Here is a 23,761-nt window from a genome sequence, read left to right on the forward strand (position 1 = left end):
TTGGAGAAGATCTGAATGGTAGTTTGCAGGCTGGCTCCAAGCTTTCACAGGGAGAATAAAGAAACATGACTTTGAAGGAATATCTGCAGGAAGAATTCCCATTCAAAGCAAGCTGCTCCAATATCTGGAGAGAGAGAAAGAGCTGATCTGAAATGAAGCCCTCTCCCCTCTTCCCTCATCTCCCTTCCTTATTTGCCGTCACCTCTCTTATCTTGACAGCATATCTCCCCCCCTTCATCCTCCCTGTTTTCAGCTTCAATTTCAGTTTGTATTAGCAATTTTTCACTCCAGTTAAATACTGTTTGTACGCTATGCCTTTAAAGCACATTCGAAGCACATTCTCTCCCTCAAAGAATTCTGGGCACTGTAGTTTACCTTTCACAGTGTTAGAATCCCTGCAACCCTTAAGAAACTACAGTGCCCAGAATTCTTTGAGGGGAAATGTGTTTTGAATATACTTTAAAGGTACAGTTTGCATGCAGCCTGGGTTTCTAACGTACAAAAAGCAGTATACTCTTCATCCTAACCACTGGTAATGAATTGCTTTGTGAAGTACAGGCGGTGACCATTTTGCGTGTGTCCAATTTTGTGTGACCACCAAAGTGTGGGTCATTTTGGACACAGAAGAGGGCCTAATGGGGGCGGGGCCTAATGGGTTGGGCTGGGCTTATGAGACATGTGCAGGGGCCAGGAACAGAACCCTCCCACAATATGGTCACTCCCTATTACAGTGCCAATTTTCTGGTGGTTGACCGAAAAATGCATTCCCCCAAAAGCATCTTTAGCTCACTTTATTTGTAAGAGCGCTAAAGTTGGTTACTAGTTCCAAATTTCCAGTCCCTTATTTGCACAAAAACATGAAATATAGCACAATAAAAAACAGTAAAGTTTTTATTTCCTTGAATTCCTGAAGTAAACATTGGGCGCTTGTCCTTCAATAGAGTGGTACCTTGGGTTACATACGCTTCAGGTTACATACGCTTCAGGTTACACACTCCGCTAACCCAGAAATAGTACCTCGGGTTAAGAACTTTGCTCGGGTTAAGAACTTTTGCGCAGCGGGAGCGGGAGGCCCCATTAGCTAAAGTGGTGCTTCAGGTTAAGAACAGTTTACTTAACCCGAGGTACCACTGTATAAGCAATGTCCCCTTCGAGAACAACAGTAACTTCCTCCAGTCAAAACTTTTCAATATGTGTGCGATGCTGATGGCTCTCTGATTGATCTGTCTTTCAAACCTCCATACAGATAAGAAAACTGGGAACTACCAACGAATTTCAGGACCGTTTCTTTGCACCTGTTCACAATCGCAGAAGAAGCAAGGCAACACAAGCAGCCCAGCTGTTCCTGATCTTGCAGGGTCCTTGCATTGCATAGGCAACCAGGTGACATTCTTTATCTTTTTAATAGCTCACGTCGCAGAGATCTAAGCATCAAGCAGGGACATTCAGACCACACATGACACTTTACCACAAAACTTTCCAAACTCTGTGCCGTGACACATTAGTGTGTCGTGTGTGCAGATGTGTCGTGCGAACACTCCCCATGCTCCTCACTGGGCTGGAAAGGGGTTAGTTTACACCTCTGGTTTGTCAGTAAAACTGAATGCTGCATGTCTAAAAAGTGTGTCACCAGCATGGAAAGTTTGGAAAGCTCTACTTTACAAGCAGCAGCATCCTCAATTCCATAAAACAAAGAGTGGTAGTGGCATACTCTGCAGGGCTGTTGTAAGGAATGAATGAAGCTTTGCTCCTGGGCATGAGCCTGGAGCGTAGGGTGGGCTTTAGCGCTGTAAGAGTTTACATGGGGAGAGTCCTTTCAGTGGATTCATAGGTCCTGGTTCACTGGCGTAGACAGGATTTTTGTTAGGGGGTGTGTGGCCTTTTGTTGTGGGGCTGGGGCAGAACCTCGGTTTGCTATGTACCGTATTTTTCGCTCTATAAGATGCACCAGACCACAAGAGGCACCTAGTTTTTGGAGGAGGAAAACGAGAAAAAAAATATTCTGAATCTCAGTAGCCAGAACAGCAAGAGGGATCGCTGCACAATGAAAGCAGCAATCCCTCTTGCTGTTCTGGTTTCTGGGATAGCTGTGCAGCCTGCATTCGCTCCATAAGACGCACACACATCTCCCCTTACTTTTTAGGAGGGAAAAAGTGAGTCTTATAGAGCAAAAAATACAGTATTTTTATTGCTTGGGGAGCAGCTGCCCCTCCCTGCTCCCCCCTTGTTTACGCCCATGTCCTGGTTGCCCTTTAACCCCTTACCTAGGGCTAGAAATGATTAAGCCAAGCTAGGCTGTGTGCCGCCTCTCAGAGAACCCTGCAATGACATGGGGGCAGAAGGGGAAACGGAACCCCTCTGAGTTGTGGGGTTTCGCAGGCTGTCCCAACAACAACACCCAGGAGCTGCTGGAACAGCTGCAGCAGCAGCAGCCGCCAAGGAATGCAGGCAGGCCAGACTGGCTAGGTTGGGGCAAGGCAGAGCAGGGAACGGAGAGACTGAGGGGTGGAGACTTGCCTGCGGCTGCCTGGCCTAGGAGTGCGGAGATCTGACTCTTCGACTGTTTAACAACAGCCATGTTCCGGCCTAGCTGAGCTCCAGCCCAGCACTCCATGGGGAGGCCCACAACGAGTGCCCTGCTGCTGCCCATCGCCTTCTTCCTGAGCCTTTTGCATGCTGCGCCCCGAACTTACCTGCCTCTTGCCCGCCAGCAGCTCCTCACCAACTTCGTAAGCATGTTTTTACTTTTACGGGTGCAACGATATTGTTTTTGGGGCAAGGGGCGGGCAGTGGATGTTGCAGACCTCAGACAGTGCAGGCGCAGGGCAACCCCAAAATTTGAGCGCCGATCCTTTATCGGTTGATGGGATAGAGGGCACCCTTCTGAGTGCCTGGCTGTTCCTTGCGCTCCCTGAAGCCAAGAGTTGCCCAGGCTCCTTTCTTGTTTGTTGTTTTAATGCGGGTGACAGGAGAATGTCCTTCTTGCTTCCTCTGCTTTTTTATATGGATGTCTTTGGGGGTTTGGGGGAAGCGTGAGGAGAGAGAACGCTGTGGTACGATGTATCTGCAAATGTGATCCGTCCGGGAACTGGAAAAGAGGCAGTGCGCTCAGTATTGTCAGGAATGTGGTTCATAGTCCGTTAACAATTGTGACAGCAAGGCAGGGTTGCAGTGCCCCACAGAGCAACTGAAGCGAGGGCTGTCCGTGGTGGAAGTGCAGGATAGGGACCCTACAGCGGAGGACTGTCAGAAGAATCTGACAGTCGCCCTGCTCTTTGGCCTCTGGTTGGTTTTTTCTCTCTCCCCCCCCCCCCCGTTGTACACACAACAGGGAGTATTCAGCTAAGTTTACCTCACAGTTCAAATCGATGGACGTAACATAAGTCACGCCGATTTCTTTCTTTCCTTTACTTTTATTTTTCAAATTTATGTAATCATCCGACATTCGTTCAGGAAAATCAACAAATCTGCTCTAGGAAATAAAATGGCTCCGAATCATAATATTCTGCAAGAAAATATGTCTTAACATAAAATTCTCCTCTAAGAAGCCCTCCAGACCTCCTTGAATTTTCTTCCATGGGAAGTAGTTATTTTATTGGGGGGTTGGGGATCGTATAAGGAACAACCAGTTTCCTCATAATTTATTTCCACATTCACTTGCCATTCTTGCTCTTTGTTGTTTTTGCCATTATAGCCAAATCCCGAACTTGTAAAGCCATTCCTTTCCACTTTTGAGCCATTAACATCCTTGCAGTTGTGAACAATTGGATGTATAGATCCTTACATTTACCTATCTTTATGATAGGTGTTAACTAATGCCAGTGGGTCTACTTTGAGTAAAACTTAGGGCTTTTCCACACTTGTGCTTGGCCCGCCGCTTTCCCCTGAGAAAACCCTCAGTTTATTGCTGAATCAGTCCAAACTCCAAATGGGCTTTCTATGGATTGCTGTTTGTTCCAGTTCAGCAGTAAAGAGCGTGTTTTCCTGGGGAAAACTGCGTGGCAAACAAAAATCTGCCTAGAAAGCACAGAACAAGCAGAAAACCTCTCAGACCCGTGATTTCTGGATGTGGGACAAGCAAAGTGTGAATGAGCTGTTAGTTGGCTACCACCCCTTATATTTCACAGAATCACAGAATTGTACAGTTGGAAGAGACCGCAAGGGGCATGTAGTCCAACCCCCTGCAATGCAGGGTTTTTTTGCCCATTGTGGGACTCGAACGCACGGCGCTGAGATTAAGAGCTTCATGCTCTACCGACGGAGCTATGAAGTGCATTGCTTCCCCTCCCCTCCATAAATAATCGCGGAAACTGTAGTTTACCCCTCAAAGAGCTACAGTTAGCAGCACCCTTAACAAACTACAGTTCCTAGGATTCTTTAGGGGAAGTCATGAGCTTTAAATGTGTGTAATGGGGCCTTAGCGATTCCCGTCTTGCTAAGATAAATGTGTGCAGCTGGTGCGAAAAAAGCGAATGCTGTGCTAAGGGTTGTTTAGGAAAGGGACTGAAAATAAAACTGCCAGTATCGTAATGCTGGCAACTCGTGTACCGTTCTGGTTGCCTCACCTCAAAAAGGATATTGTAAGACTGAAGACGTTTCAGAAAAGTAAGATTCGGAAGAGACGAAAGGAAGTGTTTCTTCACATGGCACATGGTGAAGCTACGAAACTCCTTCCTACGAGATGTGAAGAGCTGATAGCCACCAACTTAGATGGCTTTAAGGGAAGATTAAGCACGTATCAATCAGAGTAGAGCCATTAAAATGGACAGACCTTACTTAGTCTTGCTCATTAATTTCAGTGGGTCTGAGTAAAACTTAGTCGAATACTAACCCCATGCCTTAATACAAACCCCATGCCTTAATAAAAAAAAATGGGGGGAACCCACCTACTAAAACATTCCTTAAATGTCTTAATGCACTCACTCGAATGATCAGCGTTTCACATTATGGCAGACTAGGGATTATTCAGATCATGAATACATGCCTCCCTCCTTCGCACAAACTTTTGTGCGAAGGAACTGGCTCATTCCTTATGTTTATCCTTTCCAGTGATACAGAGCCCTTAACATGCGACAGCCTTCAGTTCTAATTGGGGATGTTTTAACCCATCATTTCGTACCCATCGTTTGTTTTCTTACCAGTTATGCATCTCTTTGAGATTGTTTGCCTCCCCTTGTATGCCGGTATCCCTGTAGTTAACAGTGGCCTCTTGGTTTGGGCCTGCTATAGGACTAAATAGCAGTCTCACAGATGATTCAGGAAGAGGGGGTATATAGTGCTATTTTTCTAGAAAAAGCGGTGCCGGAACTCGCCACGAACACTTCCATTGTTTTCTTACAATGGCAACGGCACCCACCTGAGAGGTGCTGGAACGGAGTTCTGAGTACATTTCAATTTAAACTCACAGCACCCCACTCTCATCCGCAGGGGCATATATCTGATTGAGTAACATTTCAGCGGTAGCGCATGGCACTATTTGCCAGTGATTTATTATCGCTGAGGTGTGAGGTGTTACACAATCAGAGCTCCCTCTCTTCCTCTTCCTCCCCCCCAACATTGTGTGTGTGTGTGTGTGGTGTGTGGATGGATAGATGATACAGATGGATAGATAGATAGATGATACATAGATGATAGATAGATAGAGATCTAGTGTGAGAGAGATCACCCTCATACACATGGAAAAAATCACATTCAGAATCGAATACATGAGGATCGACGCGGAAGCAGCTTGTAAATTGTCACTTTCCTGTGATAATGATCACTTGTGGGTGACTAGACAGAGAAGTGTTAAAATTTGTGGCTTATTCAACTCCGCCTTCCATGCCACAAGTGACTTAAGATTGGATTGGATTAGGTGGGTGGGTGAACTAGTAGCTTCCGTAGACTCATTGTTTTTTTCAAGGCCGGCTCTGCCGTTAAGCAGAGTGAGGCAGCTGCCTCAGGCAGCGGCTTTTGAAGATCACAAAAGGCAGCAAATTATGAGAGGCCTCGGGTTGATTTTTTTAATGCTCACTTTTGCCTCACATGCCAAAATACCTTGGGTATCTTGACGTTCGCGGGAGGAGGGGGCCATTTGCTGTTCCAGTTCAGGCAGTAAAATGTTTTTGCTAGGCAGAGCTTTAGCCAGGCATTGAAACACATAGGCCTGGGCTGCACACACATTTAAAGCATCCCTTCCCACAAATGCTGGGAACTGTAGCTCCGTGAGAAGAAAACTACAGTTCCCAGATTTTTTTGGGGGGGGGTGAAGTGTCTTGGCTTCGTTGCTGAACTAAAGCACCTGGGGAGCTTAGGAGCCAAGGTCCCTTTGCCCCCTCCCAATAAAATATTTGAGAGGCCCACCCCCAAGTTGATGGGCATTGCCATTCAAATGGTGTGTGTGCCGCATATTGTGATCAGTTATGCAGGGTAGGGTTTATCTGCCCCCCCCATTTTATTCAAGTTGGTAGCCCTGCTGGGAAATAGCAGTAGCAAAGTGAGTTTTGTTTTGTTTATTGAATTTTACACTGCCGCATATCCGAAGATCTCAGGGTGGTTCACAGCATAAAAATACAAAATAAAACCACAAAGTACATAATAACAAAAAAGAACGCAAACAAAACAATAGTGAAGCAGGCTTAATGCATTCATTATTTATCCAATTGCCTTTATATACCACCTTTCTGCCAAGTAACCCAGTTGTGAAATACAGTGGTATCTCAGGTTAAGTACTTAATTTGTTCCGGAGGTCCGTTCTTAACCTGAAACTGTTCTTAACCTGAAGCACCACTTTAGCTAATGGGGCCTCCTGCTGCTGCCGCGCCACCGGAGCCCGATTTCTGTTCATATCCTGAAGCAAAGTTCTTAACCTGAAGCACTGTTTCTGGGATAGCGGAGTCTGTAACCTGAAGCGTCTGTAACCCGAGGTACCACTGTATTCATTATATTGTGGCTTAGTGTGATGCATGAACCAGACCGGTGATATCTTCATAAATGAAGTGCATGTTGTGTGAAGAACTGCAGTGGAACTTCGGCTGTCGAATGTAATCCGTTCCGGAAGACCGTTCGACTTCCGAAACGTTCGACAACTGAGGTGCAAAGGTCCGTCGGCAATTTCAATTGAGAAAATTGAGAAATGCGCTTCAGAAGCCGTTTGGCTTCCGAGGCGCGTTCGAAAACAGAAGCAATTACTTCAGGGTTTTCGGCATTCGGGTTCCGAAACGTTCGACTTCTGAGACGCTCAAAAACCGAGGTTCCACTGTACTTTCTTTACCTCTCAGCTTCCTTGGACTAGCAAACATTTGTAGACCCTGCCTGTCTGTTCTGCTTCCGGCAAATATGCTCCTGCCTTAGGACTGCAGGGAGAGATATTGATTCCACTTTACCCCACTGAACTTTTCTTTCTCTCTTGTTTCTTTTTTCCAGGAATGCTGGAATGCTACTGGTGAGTAAGAAAATAAGCACCCCTGTACTGCTGCTTGTGTAATGACTGATTGCAGCAAGGGACCATGGGCATTTTGGAGTGGAAACTGAAAAAAAAGATTTTGGAACTCCTAAACTCTAGGATGTTGCTTGGCCTAGAGTGCAGGAAGGGTCCTTGTATTGCAGAATATAACCAAGGGTCCCTCTGGACAATGTGTTTATTGAGCATTTATTGTGATTTGTTTGCACAGGAGTTAGATTACATCCTGTCTTTGCTGAGAATTCATTCTGATATGTTTGCATGCTGGTTATATGACAATGAGGGATGTGGGTGGCGCTGTGGGTTAAAACACAGAGCCTAGGACTTGCCGATCAGAAGGTCGGCGGTTCGAATCCCCGCGACGGGGTGAGCTCCCATTGCTCGGTCCCTGCTCCTGCCAACCTAGCAGTTCGAAAGCACGTCAAAGTGCAAGTAGTTAAGTAGGTACCACTCCAGGGGGAAGGTAAACGGCGTTTCCGTGCGCTGCTCTGGTTCGCCAGAAGCGGCTTAGTCATGCTGGCCACATGACCCGGAAGCTGTACGCTGGCTCCCTCGGCCAATAAAGCGAGATGAGCGCTGCAACCCCAGAGTCGGTCACGACTGGACCTAATGGTCAGGGGTCCCTTTACCTTTACCTTTATATGACAATGAGCATTTGATTGATTAATCAATCTCGTAAAAGTTATATACCGCTTGATTGCTGGGGGGGGGGGAATACCTTAAAGTGGTTTACCACAAAGGTAAAGCAATAAAATTATCTCTGAAAAGTTTGCAACCACAATTTAAAACATACAGAAAGTTAGAGCCGTGATAGAATAGGTTGAAGCAAATTAAGACTTCTGCAAGCGTTCTAAACATCTGGGTAGGCTGCATTAGTCCTGTGTTCTTCCTGAATTATTTGTGTTGTACTTAGATGTCTCCCCATCAGTCATTTCTTCATCCCACACTTTTCAATGCATTTCCCCATCGCTAATCCAAACCGCCAAAAAATCCTGTTTTGTTTCTTAAATCCGGATTTGTTGTTCTAGGGTGACACATGCTTCAATCTGCTTTAATTGTAACTGAATTGCTCCCACAAAATGCAGACAGTCTGGAGGTTCCCAAAGGCTCAGTGCAGGCCAGTTTATTAAAAGTGTCACAGAGGTGTGAAGGTACATGCTTGAATGTCCCCCATGGGGGTGGAAACCTGTGCACATAGGAAAATAGTGTGTCAGGGAGAAGGCTCAACTGAATCCTCCACCCTGACATGCTAGCTTTCTAGGTGTATGGACTTCTTTGCAGGAACCTTACAGAGGCGGAAGGGAAGGAGAGACAGGTTAATGGCTTTTGAGTTGGAGGAGATGGAAAGTACTGGCAAGTGTGCTTATAGTTGGCTGGAGTACTGGGACTATAATTCAGATTTCCAGAGAAGACCCATGTTAAATCTATTGCAACAGAAATGACAGAAGTTCATAGCACTCCGGACAGGTGGTTTTTTGCAGGTGTGTAACAGCTGTGCATTCTGCAATATGTCATGGATAGAATAACGGTGCATTAATGGTGGATTAGGGACATGGGTGGCGCTGGGGGTTAAACCACAGAGCCTAGGACTTGCCGATCAGAAGGTTGGTGGTTCGAATCCCCGTGACGGAGTGAGCTCCCGTTGCTCGGTCCCTGCTCCTGCCAACCTAGCAGTTCGAAAGCACGTCAAAGTGCAAGTAGATAAATAGGTACCACTCCGGCGGGAAGGTAAACGGCATTTCTGTGCGCTGCTCTGGTTCGCCAGAAGCGGCTTAGTCATGCTGGCCACATGACCTGGAAGCTGTACACCGGCTCCCTCGGCCAATAAAGCGTGATGAGCAACGCAACCCCAGAGTCGGTCATGACTGGACCTAATGGTCAGGGGTCCCTTTACCTTTACCTAACAGCTGTGCATTCTGCAATATGTCATGAATAGAATAACAGTGCATTAATGGTGGATTTATACTGGGCTGCCCACACATCATTGCTCTTGGCTGGTTGTTCCAAGATGCTTCTCCAGCATTATCCCATAACTGCATTATTGTTCTTTTCTACAGCGTATGGTGCCCTGCCTCGGTCCAGATTCCGATGCCAGCGGAAGCTGCAGGAAGACCTATCCCTGCGTGTGCCCAGCCTTAGCCTAAGCCCAGTTCAGCTGTTCCGCAAGCGCCAGACGTGTGTGCGTGTTCGCTTGGCTTTGAATGCTACAGGTATGATGTGGGAGAAGGTGGGGTGGGCCAGGGCCTGATCCAGCCAGGGTTCTTACAATAGGTGTGGCGAGGAAGGAGATTACAGTTAATATTTTTATTGAAGTGTTCTCATGATGCAATGAGATACAGAAAACGAATGTAAATGGGATGCCGTTTGGAAGGGTTAGGAGCGTGTCCAATTCTGGGCATCACAATTTAAGAAGGATGTTGACAAGCTGGAACTTGGGCAACCAAGACGATCAAGGGTCTGGAAACCAAGCCTTATGAGGAACGGTTGAAGGAGCCGGGTATGTTTAGCCTGGAAAAGAGGAGGCTGAGAGGAGATATGATTGTCAGGAGCTCGTCCTACTCTCGAGTAGGACCCTGGCAGAGACACATGGCATGTTCTCTCCCTCCTGGTCGTTCATTCGGGAGCTTCAAAAGCTTTCTTCAGCCCGAACATCACAGCGACTGATGCCAACAGACATCGTCACACTTAAGGATCCGCAGAGTCTTCGCAGTTTGTGTAGCAGACCTCAGCAGCTCAGCATTTTGGCTAATCTACTTTATTTACATATAAAAACACATGGAGCACTTCAACATGGCTCCCTCTCTCTCTAGCATCAGGCAGCAAAGAGAAAGAACAAAGGACAATAGTCCCACTTCGTGGAACACAGTAACACAAACATCCTGTCTCCGTCACTTCCCACTCTGTGGAGTCAAAACATACACCGTCATGTGATAGACCACAATCCCATGACTGTAATCATGGAGCAGGAATTCTAACAATGATAGCCACCTTCAAATATCTCAAGGGCTGTCACATGGAGCAGGGAACAAGTTTGCTTTCTCCTTCTCTGCAGTGTAGGATTCAAACCAATGTCTTCAAATTACAAGAAAGGAGATTCCAACTAAACTTCAGGGGGGGAACTTTCTGACAGTAAGAGCTGTACGATGGTGGAATGGTCTCCCTCTGGAGGTTGTGGTCTCTCCTTCCTTGGAGGTTTTTAAGCAGAGGCTGGATGGCCATCTGTCATGCATGATCTAGTTGAGATTCCTGCATAGCTGGGGTTTGAACCAGATGACTGTTGGGTTTCTTTCCAACTCTGCGGTTCTGTGATTCTAGCTCCCAAGCTTTGATTAAATTCTAGCACCTATTGGGCCCAGGAATTTAGGGGACCCTGGCACCCACAAACTCAGAACAATATGATGCACTTGTTCGGCAAACCCGCAAATGCACAGCACGCACACTGCCTTGTAAGCCCCAGGAGAGGTAGACTGCTTCCACTGCTTAGAAACTGCCGTGTTAAGTGGGATACAGATTACTCAATTAAAGTGATAAATAATACTAGGATTCAGTGAAGATTTGTGTTGCCTTGGACTGCCTGTCTCTCTCCTTGGCACTACAGTGGTACCTCAGGTTAAGTACTTAATTCGTTCCGGAGGTCCGTACTTAACCTGAAACTGTTCTTAACCTGAAGCACCACTTTAGCTAATGGGGCCTCCTGCTGCCACAGCACCACCAGTGCATGATTTCTGTTCTCATCCTGAAGCAAAGTTCTTAACCTGAAGCACTATTTCTGGATTAGCGGAGTCTGTAACCTGAAGCATATGTAACCTGAAGCGTATTTAACCTGAGGTACCACTGTATTCTCTCTCTCTTTTTCCTGACCTCAGGCATTGACGGACTGGAGCTGCATTTCCTCGTTATAAGTTCTAAACGCTCTGGCTGGCTTCAGATCTTCAGAAGAGCAGGCGCTGGAACCTTGGTTAGCTATCACCATACCTATGAATGTGTTGGACTGTGATGGGGAGGCTTCTCTCCCGCCACTCAACAGGATGTCGCTGCCTTCTGTTTATTAGCTGTATGAAAGGCTGAAATTCAGCTGATTAAGTTCTTTATCTCCATGTTGGGAAAAGCTTCAGAACTTCTGCCTGCCAGCACAGGAGTTCTGTGCCAGGAAAGAAAAGTGGGAACATATACACCACAACCCCCTTTTTGACCATTGCATTGGGGAACGGCCAGTCTTTGTACTTTCCTCATTCATAGTGGTGTCTTTCAAGATCTTTGCAAAATGTAGGAGCAACGTGTGATTTTATGGGAACCTAAATTCATGCGGTGGTTGGGAGTTGTAGTACGGTAACCTCTGGAGGGTCACAGATTCCTCAGCCTTGGCCTCGGTTTGAGAAATGGCGGAAACTTGGCTGTGCTTCCCTGTCCCCCATCTTTTATAGTCCTAGCAATGTACCAGACACCGAGTTTATTTTGTGTTCTGAGGGATGTCTGTGTCCTGAAGTAGAAAAGGCACAGAGAACAGGACTGAACCCTAAAAAACTTGCTTTCAGTGGTCAACTCAACTCCTTGTAAATTCATAATGAATGGGGATGCCCTTGAGCTTGTGCAGAGTGAGGACCATGCTCTTCTAGGCTTAGGGATCATTGTGACATTGAGTTTCAGGCAGACTTGAGGAATGGCACCCCATCTCTTACGAGCGAGGCTTGTGGGAAAATACTGTGTGGAAGTACAGTGGTACCTTGGTTTAAGAACAGCTTAGTTTACAAACAACTTGGATTAAGAACGCTGCAAACCCAGAAGTAGGTGTTTTGGTTTGTGAACTTTGCCTTGGAAGCAGAACATGTTCCGCTTCCTGTTGAGTGTGTTCCTTTTGTAAATTGAGTCCCCCGCTGCTATGGGGAAGCACACCTTGGTTTAAGAACAGACTTCCGGGATGAATTACGTTCATAAACCAAGGTTCCACTGTACTTCCTTTCTACAATTAACAGATGGAGAAGACTTGGGAATTAACATAATTTGCTTCAACCTTTTAAAAGTTAAATTCATGAGGGCTAGAAATGTGTGGGTTTTTTAACAAATTGAACGCTGGTATGTTCAAGACCCTGCACAAGTCACTGGATTCCATGTTCAGGAGTTTGAATGGATATGAGCAGTGCTTTCTTTGTGGCGGTAGTGACTGATACGGAATACCATCACCTCTCCTTTTTTTTTTTTTGCTGTGCATGGCAGCCATTTTGTACTCACAACTGCCGCTCCATTGCCAAGATATGCGCAGTGACACCTCATACCCCCAAAAGCACTGGATGTGATGATGCCGTGGTGTGTGCAGTCTGGCTTGTACGTTTTGTGGACTCCTGCTGTTTAAGAGATTCACCAGATAATCGCTTACAGAGCCTTGCAGCCACTAGTTAGGGGGTTACTCCAGCTTGGGACAGGCCAAGATTCCAGCATGATTTACAAGCGGGATCTGGGTGAGCAACATTCTCACTGTGGCCTTTCCTTCTCCAGTGGCAGGTGCTATTTGACTGTTTCCCAGCAGAGAGCGGCCGCCGGGTGCTTGTTTCGCTGGAAACCATTCCTGGCGGGGTGCTGAGCATCAATGAAACCCTTTTAATCCCTAACAACCAATTAGGTAAGACAAGGCTAGAATACATATAGGCCTGGCCTACTGTCATTGCTGAGGGGTCTGGAATTCTGTGCCCAGAAAATCTTCAAATTCTGTGCTGGGGGAAAATGGTGTTCAGGAAACACTGGTCATAGATGGCATTCAAAGTGCCTTCCTTGGCATTCCAGAATTATTCTGTGATCAATACAGAGGGGAGAGAGGCCAAGGTCTTAGATGAGCATAATATATTTCTGTAACTTGCACATGCAAGAATTTAATCCTATATCAAAGTACACACAATGGCTGATAGCCAATAGGATATGCAGTAATAGCAGGATAATCCTGTGTGGCTTTGCAACATTTCCATACCAACGCCATGTGTTACCTCAGATACGCAAAGCCTTGAAACACATCAGTGTGGTGAGTGTGGAGAGCCAGTGTGGTGTAGTGGTTAAGAGCAGTAGGCTCGTAATCTGGTGAACTGGGTTCGTTCCCTGCTCCTCCACCTGCAGCTGCTGGGTGACCTTGGGCCAGTCATACTTCTCTGAAGTCTCTCAGCCTCACTCACCTCACAAAGTGTTTGTTGTGGGGGAGGAAGGGAAAGGAGAACGTTAGCCGCTTTGAGACTCTTTCGGGTAGTGATAAAGCGGGAAATCAAATCCAAAACGCCTCATCAGTTGCCGCAGCAACGTTCCAAATATCCTGCTCCAGATTGGGTTTTCTCCTCTGCCACAGCCTGCTTTTCCTTCCCCAGAAGTTCCAGAGTTCCACCACAGATGGGTGCCAGCAGAACGGGCTATTGAGGTGTCTGTCACCGAGGGCCCTGACATCACAGTACGCCTCTGCCACCAGCTGGCTCTGGAGTGCGAGGAACTGGGCCAGCCTTTCCACCAGCAGGTGAGACCTTGGAGGGGAAGGATGCAGAGGAGGAACAGAAATGGACCCATCTAAAAGAAGATAAAAGTCCGTACCAGAGAAGAATGGCAGATCTTGTTGATGGATTGTGCCAAAATGGCTCAAATGACCGGAAGAAGCCGAAATCAGGAAGACCAAAATTTTAATAAGGAATGGGGGGAAATTATAACTTATCTTAAAGACCATTGTAGACAGTTAAAATTGTTAGTAGGATTGGAATATCACTTGTAGTTTAAGGGTGAATTTTGGACACAGTGGAGATGTAAAAGATTTGGCTCATCATAAAAGATGCAGGAGGAAATGATTAACAATAGGACCCAAAAAGGGAAGGAGGGAAGTCCAAGAGATTCCTTAGAATCTAGTGTTTATGTTTAGTCTATGTTTGATATATGACTAAAATTTTAAGCTGAAAAACCAAATAAATTTAGAAAGAAGGGAGGAAAGGAAAAAAATGGACCCATCTAGTAGGAAGGATGGGATGCGGGTGGCGCTGTGGGTTAAACCACAGAGCCTAGAACCTGCCGATCAGAAAGTCGGCGGTTCGAATCCCCGTGACGGGGGGAGCTCCCGTTGCTCGGTCGCTGCTCCTGCCAACCTAGCAGTTCGAAAGCACGTCAAAGTGCAAGTAGATAAATAGGTACCCCTCCGGCGGGAAGGTAAATGGTGTTTCCGTTCGCTGCTCTGGTTCACCAGAAGCAACTTACTCATGCTGGCCATGTGACCCGGAAGCTGTACACCGGCTCCCTTGGCCAATAAAGCGAGATGAGCGCCGCAACCCCAGAGTCGGTCACGACTGGACCTAATGGTCAGGGGTCCCTTTACCTTTACCTTTAGTAGGAAGGAAGAGCAAGAAGGCTGTTGCTTCCTGTACAAACAATAAAACGATAAAATAAAGGGGGGTGGGGGAGGAAAAGGCAGGACAAACAGGCTGGAGGGATATGAAGGGGAATGTGCAGGCTGAGTGAGAAGAATTACAAACTTATATTCTGCTCCAGAGCCTCAATGTTATGGCCCTCTTCTCCTCTTCTCAGGTTCTGGTCTCCAAGCATCACCCTGCTCTGCTGTCGTATGAGCGCCTGCTCCCATGCTTATGTATCGAGGTGCGTGCACATCATGTTGAGGGGCCCACCATTCCAACACTTTTCAGTGGGAGGAGAAAAGAGAGATGCCGTCTCTCTTGTGGGTGGGCGGGGAGATGCACAAACAGAACTGGGAGAGGGAAGAAGGATTGAAATAGCCTTCTGCAACCTGGTTCCCTCTGACTGCTTTGGACATTAACTCCCACCAGCTGTTGTAGTCCAAAACAGCTGGAGGGCACCAAGTTGGGGAAGGCTGAAGGACAGAAACCTGAGCTGAGGCTTACTTCTGTGGCTCAGTCTTGTAGCAGATTTTGCTTAGGTTTGTGGGTAGCTGTGTCTTTAAGAGCCCCTCCTACCCACGCCAGGCCCTCTACAGAAAGTGGCCATGTGGCCAGGGCTGGGCAGGGGACAGAACATCCAAGAATGTTTCCAGATGGGTGTTGATTGCAGGATGGTTGCTCCTTATGCCTGCAATTTTGGCAGCTTTGTTGGCATCAAATTCCAGTCCATCGTTCCCCGCCACCACCAATTTCATCCAGATTTGACTTGTTTGTGAATGACCCATTTACAGTGTTAAGCCTCCCGCGCCCCCCACCCCAAGCCCACAATCTGGAAGCACCCCAGGACAGAATGGGCTTGCTTGTCATTTTTCCCTGGGTGCCTCTTAGCACATGGGTGGGAGCCCTCTGTCTGGGGACTGCAGAGGGAATCAAGGCTGGGAAGCAGCCAACTTGGACCTAACTTTCCTCCCTTCTGTTCTAGGCATCGTATCATGAGCACCACGACAGCTTGCGCAAAAAAGTGTGTCCTTTCTGGCATCAGCCAGAGGCCTGTGAGTCTTGCTTTATTCTAGGGCCGGGTCTGATGACAGCAGGGCTCTGCCAATGCTGTCTAGCTCTGTTGCTGCTAGGGCTGTGAAATATACTCAGAGTCGCAAAGTGATTTCATGCTCTTTATTCAGCTCATAGCGGTGAGGAGGAATGAATGAAAGTCCCCTCAAAGTATCTGCTTTATATACATTATTTACACAATGGGCTGCACATGATTGGCTAATTCCGGAATTCTACTGTAAGCCAATCAGGTTGTGGATTCACTTCTATCTGGAGCATGATTGGGTGGTTCCTGCCAACCAATCATACTGCTGCATTGTTCTAGGACCAATCAGACTGCTGCATTCTGAATCCTATTGTTCTAGGACCAATCAGACTGCTGCCTTTTGGATCCTATTGTTCTAGGACCAATCAGACTGCTGCAGTTTGGATCCTATTCAACTCAGTACATAACAGGCTGCCTGGCTATTGTGGCAATAGTGTTTGTTTTAGGTAGGTAAGGTCTGCTGTGGAGGACAGGCATTCCAAATTTATTTGCTTGCCTCTGCTCCTGTGCCTTTGACGGGACCTTGGTATGCAGGTGTTAGCAAGTATGCATAGCTTCTTGCCATGAAATGTTCATCTGCTGCAGGGCCATCCGAAGCATATCCGGCGCCATGGTGCAAAGATCCCTCCGGCGCCCCCCCCCAGCAACTCCCAAACAAGGGAGGGGGTGCAGTTCCCCCCACTCGCTGCGGCGTCCCTGAGAGGCCAGCGCCCTGGCACAACCAACCACTAACACCAGTGGGGAAGATGGCTCTGATCTGCTGTTTTCTGCACATTGAACTGTTGTTAAAGGTGCAGAAGCAGAGCAGACTGCTTTGTCTCTTGTTAGTTAGCCCTAATGAAAGAATGCAGCCCCCTTTTCAATTAGAACTAAATTGATCTCTGGCTCTGCCCATTAATTAATGCATTTACTTGGGTGTAAAAATGAGGTGGTATTGGTGTGTCCCCCCCTTGTTTTTTGTTTTGCTGGTACCTACTTGATTCAATAAAGAGTCCAGCAGACAAAGAGAGAGCCAATGTGATGTAGTGGTTAAAGGGCACTACTTGAACTAGGTAGTTCTGGGTAATAATAATAATAATAATAATAATAATAATAATAATAATAATAATTTATGCCCCGCCCATTTGGCTGGGTTTCCCCAGCCACTCTGGGCCGCTTCCAACAAAATATTAAAAATACAATATGGGACTGGCAGAACTGACTGGCAGAATCCGCGACCAGGGAGAAGAATCAGCAGAGGAAGAATGGAAGAAATTCAAAGACTATTTGCAAAAATATTGTAATATTAAGGAATACTGAGTGATGTTGGATTGAAATTAAGGGGTTATCAGCTGTAATGGTATAAAAGAATATGAAAAAATAGTTCTTTTCTGTACATAAGTAAAAGTATAAGTTACAATAATTTAAGAAGATGGGTAGAAAATAAGGTTTATAGCTGTAATGCTATGAGATAAGGATTTGCTGGATGAACAATTTGAACTGGAATACAAGAAGGGGAGGTATGAGGAGGTCAGGGAAATATGTTATTGGAAAATATGATATGAAATTTATGTGTTTTTAATATTTTTTCTTTTTAATTTTTCCCCCTCTTTCTTCTTTTTCTTTTTGGTTTGTATAAAATGGAAAATCTTAATAAATATCTTTTTAAAAAAAAAAAAAATATTAAAAATACAATAAAACATCCAACATTAAAAACTTCCCTAAACAGGGCTGCCTTCAGATGTCTTCTAAAAGTCAGATAGTTGTTTATTTCCTTGAGATCTGATGGGAGGGTATTCCACAGGGTGGGGGCCACCGCCGAGAAGGCCCTCTGCCTGGTTCCAACAGCATACACTGGGCCACAGATTCCTCATCCCTGTTATAACGTATCAGGGTCTACTGGGGACTCAACAGTCTAATCATATTTCCGCCCCCTGCTGCTGCCTCTCTTCTAGATGGTCCAGATCTGTGGTCCTCGGTGGAGTTTCGCGACTACAGCAACAGCGTCAAGGCTGAAATGGCTATGTCTCTGAGCGGCCGCTGCCTGCTTCATCCCACTGCTTCTCTGTGCTGGAAAGAAAGCGCCACTCCGGGTGCGGCCTGTCAAGACATCCCCAATTCCACAGTCACAGGATTACGCCAGGTGAAAGGCTGGGGCGGTCATACTAGGAGCTCGGTGGGGTGGTAACGGGTAAAGATCCAAGTATGCTGTTATGGTGTCGTTCGCTCGGAACTGACCCCTGCCTTCCCTGCCTGCTTGTGGTAGAGCTCGGTTTTGCCGCAGCAGGTAGGGAAAGGGAACAGCAGAGGCACGTGGAGAGATATTTAGCTGCCGAATCATTGCTTGATGCCTTTGAGCCACCAAAGACTGGCAAGCCTGTTTGCACAAACAAGTGGTTCAGGCTTAGCAGTATGTCCTCATTAAGGGTAAATATGTATTGGTGTTCCTTGCCCACTGTAAAGAGTAAAAGAGGGGAGATTGTGGTGTTTAAAGGATGGCTGAACTGGAGGAAGCCTTGAAAGCAAAGGTCCAAGCAGTTTCCCACTTGTCCTGTGCTTTTTTGTGCTGGGAGCCAGCGTGGCGTAGTGGTTAAGAGCGGTGGACTCGTAATCTGGTGAACTTGGTTTGATTCCCCGCTCCTCCATGCAGCTGCTGGGTGACCTTCAGTATAGTCACACTTCTCTGACGTCTCTCAGCCCCACTCACCTCACAGAGTGTTCTTTGTGGGGGAGGAAGGGAAAAGGAGATTATTAGCCACTTTGAGACTCCTTAAGGGGAGTGAAAGGCAGGATATCAAGTCCAAACTCCTCCTCCTCTTCTTCTTCTTCTTCTTTTTCTTCTTCTTTCCCCAAGGAATAATAATAATAATTTTATTTATATCCCGCCCTCCCCAGCCAAAGCCGGGATCAGAGCGGCTAGTAACACAGCATTCTAAAATCAATTCATTCTAAAATCAATTCAAAATCAAATTAATGGCAACCATTGGGCTAGAGTTCTGTGAGGATTACGAAAGGAGGGGGGTCAGACTGTGCCTTTATATGATCATATGTTATTATTATTATTATTACTACTACTATTATTATTATTATTATTATTATTATTATTATTATTATTATTTGCCCCCTGCCCATCTGACTGGGTTGCCCCATCCACTGTGGGCAGCTTCCAACATATATAAAAACATAATAAAACATTACTCATTAGAAAGCTTCCCTTCAATGCTGAATTACAGCAAACATCAATCTGTTGGCCCTGCCCGCTGAAGTGGGTGGGGTTGGATGCCAGCAACATCTGAAAAGTCACAGGTTCCCTCACCCTTGCCATGTTGAGTTGTGGAAATTGATATAGGAGAGAAGATAACGGAGTGCTTTTGAAATGATCTTATTGTGCCTTATTGCTTAGAGGCCTTGCATGGCTAAGCGATAGATGGATATTGCAAATAAACAATCAAGATTATCCTCGCATGTTTTTTTCCTTTCTCTAGGAGTACATACTTGAGGAGGTGGATGTTCACCCTCGGCTCTGCTTCAAGGTGAGGCCTGCTTCCCAGTCACTACTCGCACCAGACACTGGCAAGTCAGTTTGTTGTTTAGTCATTTAGTCGTGTCCGACTCTTCGTGACCCCATGGACCAGAGCACGCCAGGCACTTCTGTCTTCCACTGCCTCCCACAGTTTGGTCAGAGGCAAGTCAGTTACCTAGTGCCAAATCTTTTCTGCCCAAAACTGTTGCCACTTGCAGCCGTCTGGACTCTGCACAGTCTCAGGAGAGCGACGGAAAGCTTGGGAGTTGCATTATCATCATAGGATTGAGCAGATATCATTGGGGTGTAGATGTTTGTGTGCTTTTAAAAAAGTGAACTTCACTTCTGTTCTTGTGGAGGGATATAACTTGGCCTGCCCTGATCTGGACAAGGTGGTCCTCAACCAAGGGATGTCTTCTCAAGGCTCATCTAGACTTGTCCCATGTCTAGAAAGCCCAAGCCCAGGGTACAGATGAGCTCTCAGTCCCTGCTGGGGTTTTTCCAGCAGTGAGAGCCAGTGTGGTATAGTGGTTAAGAGCAGTGGACTTGTAATCTGGTGAACCGGGTTCGCTTCCCCGCTCCTCCACATGCAGCTGCTGGGTGACCTTGGGCTAGTCACACTTTGAAGTCTCTCAGCCCCACTCACCTCACAGAGTGTTTGTTGTGGGGGAGGAAGGGAAAGGAGAATGTTAGCCGCTTTGAGACTCCTTCGGGTAGTGATAAAGCGGGATATCAAATCCAAACTCTTCTTCTTCTTTCCATACGTCGCAGAGTATGAAAAGGGTTGCACTTGATAAGCCTTCGAAAGCATAAAGCTTTTGTCCAAAGGAAAACAGACCCTGTGATGTGCAGTGCAATCATATGAAGGTTGACTCAGGAGAAAGTTACACGGAGTCCTATGGGGCTGGCTCTCTTATAAATCTTTTTTTTTTAATTGAGTTTTACATTGTAAATTTAAATTCAAACAATAAACAGCATCATCATCATTGAGGATTCCCTGAATCCTTTGACCCCCCTCCACCCTTCCACAGTTACCATTTCCAATCTTTTCCCACTGCTTCACTTATTTCCCCTATTTTTCTTATAGAATCCAATTTTACCTTAGTTTTTAGTACATTACAAACGTTATCCAAATCCTGTTGAAGTTTTTAGTTGTTTACAGTGTACATGGGGCTGACTCTCAAGGTCTGCAGTCTTAGGGGCTCCAGATAAGCCATAGTCGTGGGCTTAAAACTGCAAGCACAAAAATTCAGTTAGGACATTGGGAAGAACTTAGGCACATAGGAAGTTGCCTTACACTGAGTCATCACGCCATAGGTCCTTCTATCTCCACATTGTCTGTACTGACTGGTAGTGGCTCTCCAGGGTTTCAGACAGAGGATATTCTCACCCTGGTCTGCAGATGCCAAGGACTGAACCTGGGACTTTCTGCGTTTGCCGCTGAGCTACAGCCATGCTGTCCTAGCGACTGGCTAACTGCCTGGGTGTTGGTGCATTGGGGCAGGTTGCTTTCAGGGGTGCCACGGAATCTTCACTGCTGGAGGTCAGGGGTGTGGCTCAGCAGTACAGCACCTGCTGCTTTGTAGGTTTGATCCCCAGCATCTCCAGGTAGGGCTAGAAGGGGTGTGAAATCCCGGAAGGCCATTTCCCAGCCATTGTAGACAGTAGTGAGAAAGATGGATCAATGGTCAGACTCATTAAAAAGCAGCTCCCCGTGTCTTTTATAAGAGCAGGTTTGGACAAATACTTGATGGTTTTAGTTTTAAGTTGGCTTGATCGATGAGATCAGTTCAGGTCCTATACAGTGGTACCTTGGAAGTTGAACAGAATCCGTTCTGGAAGTCCGTTCAACTTCCAGAATGTTTGGAAACCAAGGTGCAGCTTCCGATTGGCTGCAGGAAGCTCCTACAGCCAATTGGAAGCCGCATCAGATGTTCGGGTTCCAAAGAACATTCGCAAACCAGAACAATCACTTCCAGGTTTGTGGCATTCGGGAGCCAAAACATTCGACCCGCAAGGCATTTGGGATCCAAGGTATGACTGCATTCAAGGTTGTCCGTCACTGGAGGAATGGAGATGTGGGATTTCTTTGCTGCTATAGATATTTGTTGTATCCCCTCCTGAAGGAAGGCAGGGGGCTAGAATTGAGGACTCCTGCTGATTTTGCTGTTCTTTCATTCTGTGAGTGTGAGGTGCTGGTTTGGTTTCACCAGCCCCAGCTCTTCCAGTGATCCAGTGTCTTTGCTGTCTGTCTTTTCTAGTTTTCCTACAAAAACAGCAGTCACATTGAGTGCCCAGTCCAAAAAGGTGAGTCTGCAGCTCAAACCTACTGGTTTGGTATCGTGGGATGATGGGGAGGTGGTGATTGGGGCAAGGGAGGCGATTCCTTCTCACTGAACCAGAGATCATACTCATTAGGAAGCATGGACCCAAAGCTGTTTTCTCTGCCTGTGTCTGTACATTCCTTTCCCATCATGACAGCACTCAGAAGCAGGTCATCTCATTGCTGTTCGGCTGTCAAGGGAGGCTGGTGCTCGTTGGGACTGGTAAGGCGGAAGGCAAGGGGGCCGACAATAGATGGAGCCAGAGAAAATGACAGGCAGAGCCAACTGATTCTGGTTTTGTTTCCATTCTCTGCCATGCTAAATTCCTATAAAGGGAACATTAAGGAAGAGGATGGGACGCGGGTGGCGCTGTGGGTTAAACTACAGAGCCTAGGACTTGCCGATCAGAAGGTCGGCGGTTCGAATCCCCGCGACGGGGTGAGCTCCTGTTGCTCGGTCCCTGCTCCTGCCCACCTAGCAGTTCGAAAGCACGTCAAAGTGCAAGTAGATAAATAGGTACCGCTCCGGCGGGAAGGTAAATGGCGTTTCCGTGCGCTGCTCTGGTTCGCCAGAAGCGGCTTAGTCATGCTGGCCACATGACCCGGAAGCTGTACACCAGCTCCCTCGGCCAATAAAGCGAGATGAGCGCGGCAACCCCAGAGTCGTCCGCGACTGGACCTAAGGGTCAGGGGTCCCTTTACCTTTTTAAGGAAGAGGATAGAGCAGGGGTCAGCAAACTTTTTCAGTACCCGGCCGGTTCACTGTCCCTCAGACCTTGAGGGAGGGCCGGACTATATATTGAAAAAAATAATAATGAACGAATACCTATGCCCCACAAATAACCCAGAGATGCATTTTAAATAAAAGGACACATTCTACTCATGTAAAAACACACTGAGTCCCGGACCGTCCGCAGGCTGGATTTAGAAGGTGATTGGGCCACATTCGCCCCCCCCGGGCCTTAGTTTGCCTAAGGGATAGAGGCTGTCAGCCACTTCTTTCTCTGGATTGGCTGTAAGTAAGGAGGCAGGCTTGTAAGGGCAGTCTGGGTGCCCCATTCAGCTGTCAATGGCACGATAGCCTGCTTTGAGATTAGTCACCTGCAACCCTAATGCTCAGACGGAGTCTCCATCTTTGCCTCCCTGCAACATAATGTTGCACACCACCCCAATCTCATGAGCAGTGAGAGATTTCAGGGGTTGTAGACACTTGCCCAGAGTCGAGAGCCCACCCTGCTATGTGTGATTTTCCTACCCCCTTTCAAGATGCCAGGAATGAACCAGGCACCTTTTACAAACAAATCGCAGGCTCTACCTCTGGGTTACAGCCCTTTTGTACATTGTCGCTGAAGCTATCCGTCCAGGAAACCTGGCACTTAACCAAAGGGACAATTGCTGTGCAGAAAAACTGATCCATAGTATTTTTATTGTGGGGGTACAGGCCTCTGTTAGGGAGGAGAGAATCCTGATGAAATATACTCAGAGTCGCAAAGTGATTTCATGCTCTTTATTCAGCTCATAGTGGTGAGGAGGAATGAATGAAAGTCCCCTCAAAGCATCTGCTTTATATACATTATTTACACAATGGGCTGCACATGATTGGCTAATTCCGGAATTCTACTGTAAGCCAATCAGGTTGTGGATTCACTTCTATCTGGAGCATGATTGGGTGGTTCCTGCCAACCAATCATACTGCTGCATTGTTCTAGGACCAATCAGACTGCTGCATTCTGAATCCTATTGTTCTAGGACCAATCAGACTGCTGCCTTTTGGATCCTATTGTTCTAGGACCAATCAGACTGCTGCAGTTTGGATCCTATTCAACTCAGTACATAACACCTGATCAGCTGATGTTGTTTTCCAGCATTTTTTTGTGACTGGTAGCTGCCCAGCTGTTAGTGTAAAACAGGGGTCAGCAAACTTTTTCAGCACTGTCCCTCAGACTTCGTGGGGGGCCGGACTATATTTTGAAGAAAAAAAATGGAACGAATTCCTATGCCCCACAAATAACCCAGAGATGCATTTTAAATAAAA

The 23,761-nt window shown here is 46.7% G+C and overlaps 1 protein-coding gene across 2 annotated transcripts in view; it reads left to right on the forward strand.

Annotated features, from left to right (window-relative positions):
- The first annotated feature begins 1,243 nt into the window (after positions 1–1,243).
- Positions 1,244–23,761, forward strand: part of IL17RE (interleukin 17 receptor E) — a 32,349-nt gene continuing 9,831 nt past the window's right edge. For both annotated transcript variants that reach the window (XR_014544948.1, XM_083600982.1), the window contains exons 1-12: positions 1,244–1,383; positions 2,575–2,729; positions 7,405–7,423; positions 9,499–9,651; positions 11,308–11,399; positions 12,935–13,058; positions 13,786–13,928; positions 14,978–15,046; positions 15,788–15,857; positions 17,836–18,023; positions 19,366–19,413; positions 21,665–21,710. Coding sequence is in view for 1 of the 2 variants with exons in the window: in XM_083600982.1 (XP_083457108.1) it covers positions 2,613–2,729; positions 7,405–7,423; positions 9,499–9,651; positions 11,308–11,399; positions 12,935–13,058; positions 13,786–13,928; positions 14,978–15,046; positions 15,788–15,857; positions 17,836–18,023; positions 19,366–19,413; positions 21,665–21,710 (1,069 nt within the window). In the remaining variant the exon portion in view is untranslated. The remainder of the gene's footprint in view (positions 1,384–2,574; positions 2,730–7,404; positions 7,424–9,498; positions 9,652–11,307; positions 11,400–12,934; positions 13,059–13,785; positions 13,929–14,977; positions 15,047–15,787; positions 15,858–17,835; positions 18,024–19,365; positions 19,414–21,664; positions 21,711–23,761) is intronic.

This window comes from Podarcis filfolensis (genome assembly GCF_964270895.1).
Source record: "Podarcis filfolensis genome assembly, chromosome: 2".
NCBI lineage: Eukaryota > Metazoa > Chordata > Lepidosauria > Squamata > Lacertidae > Podarcis > Podarcis filfolensis.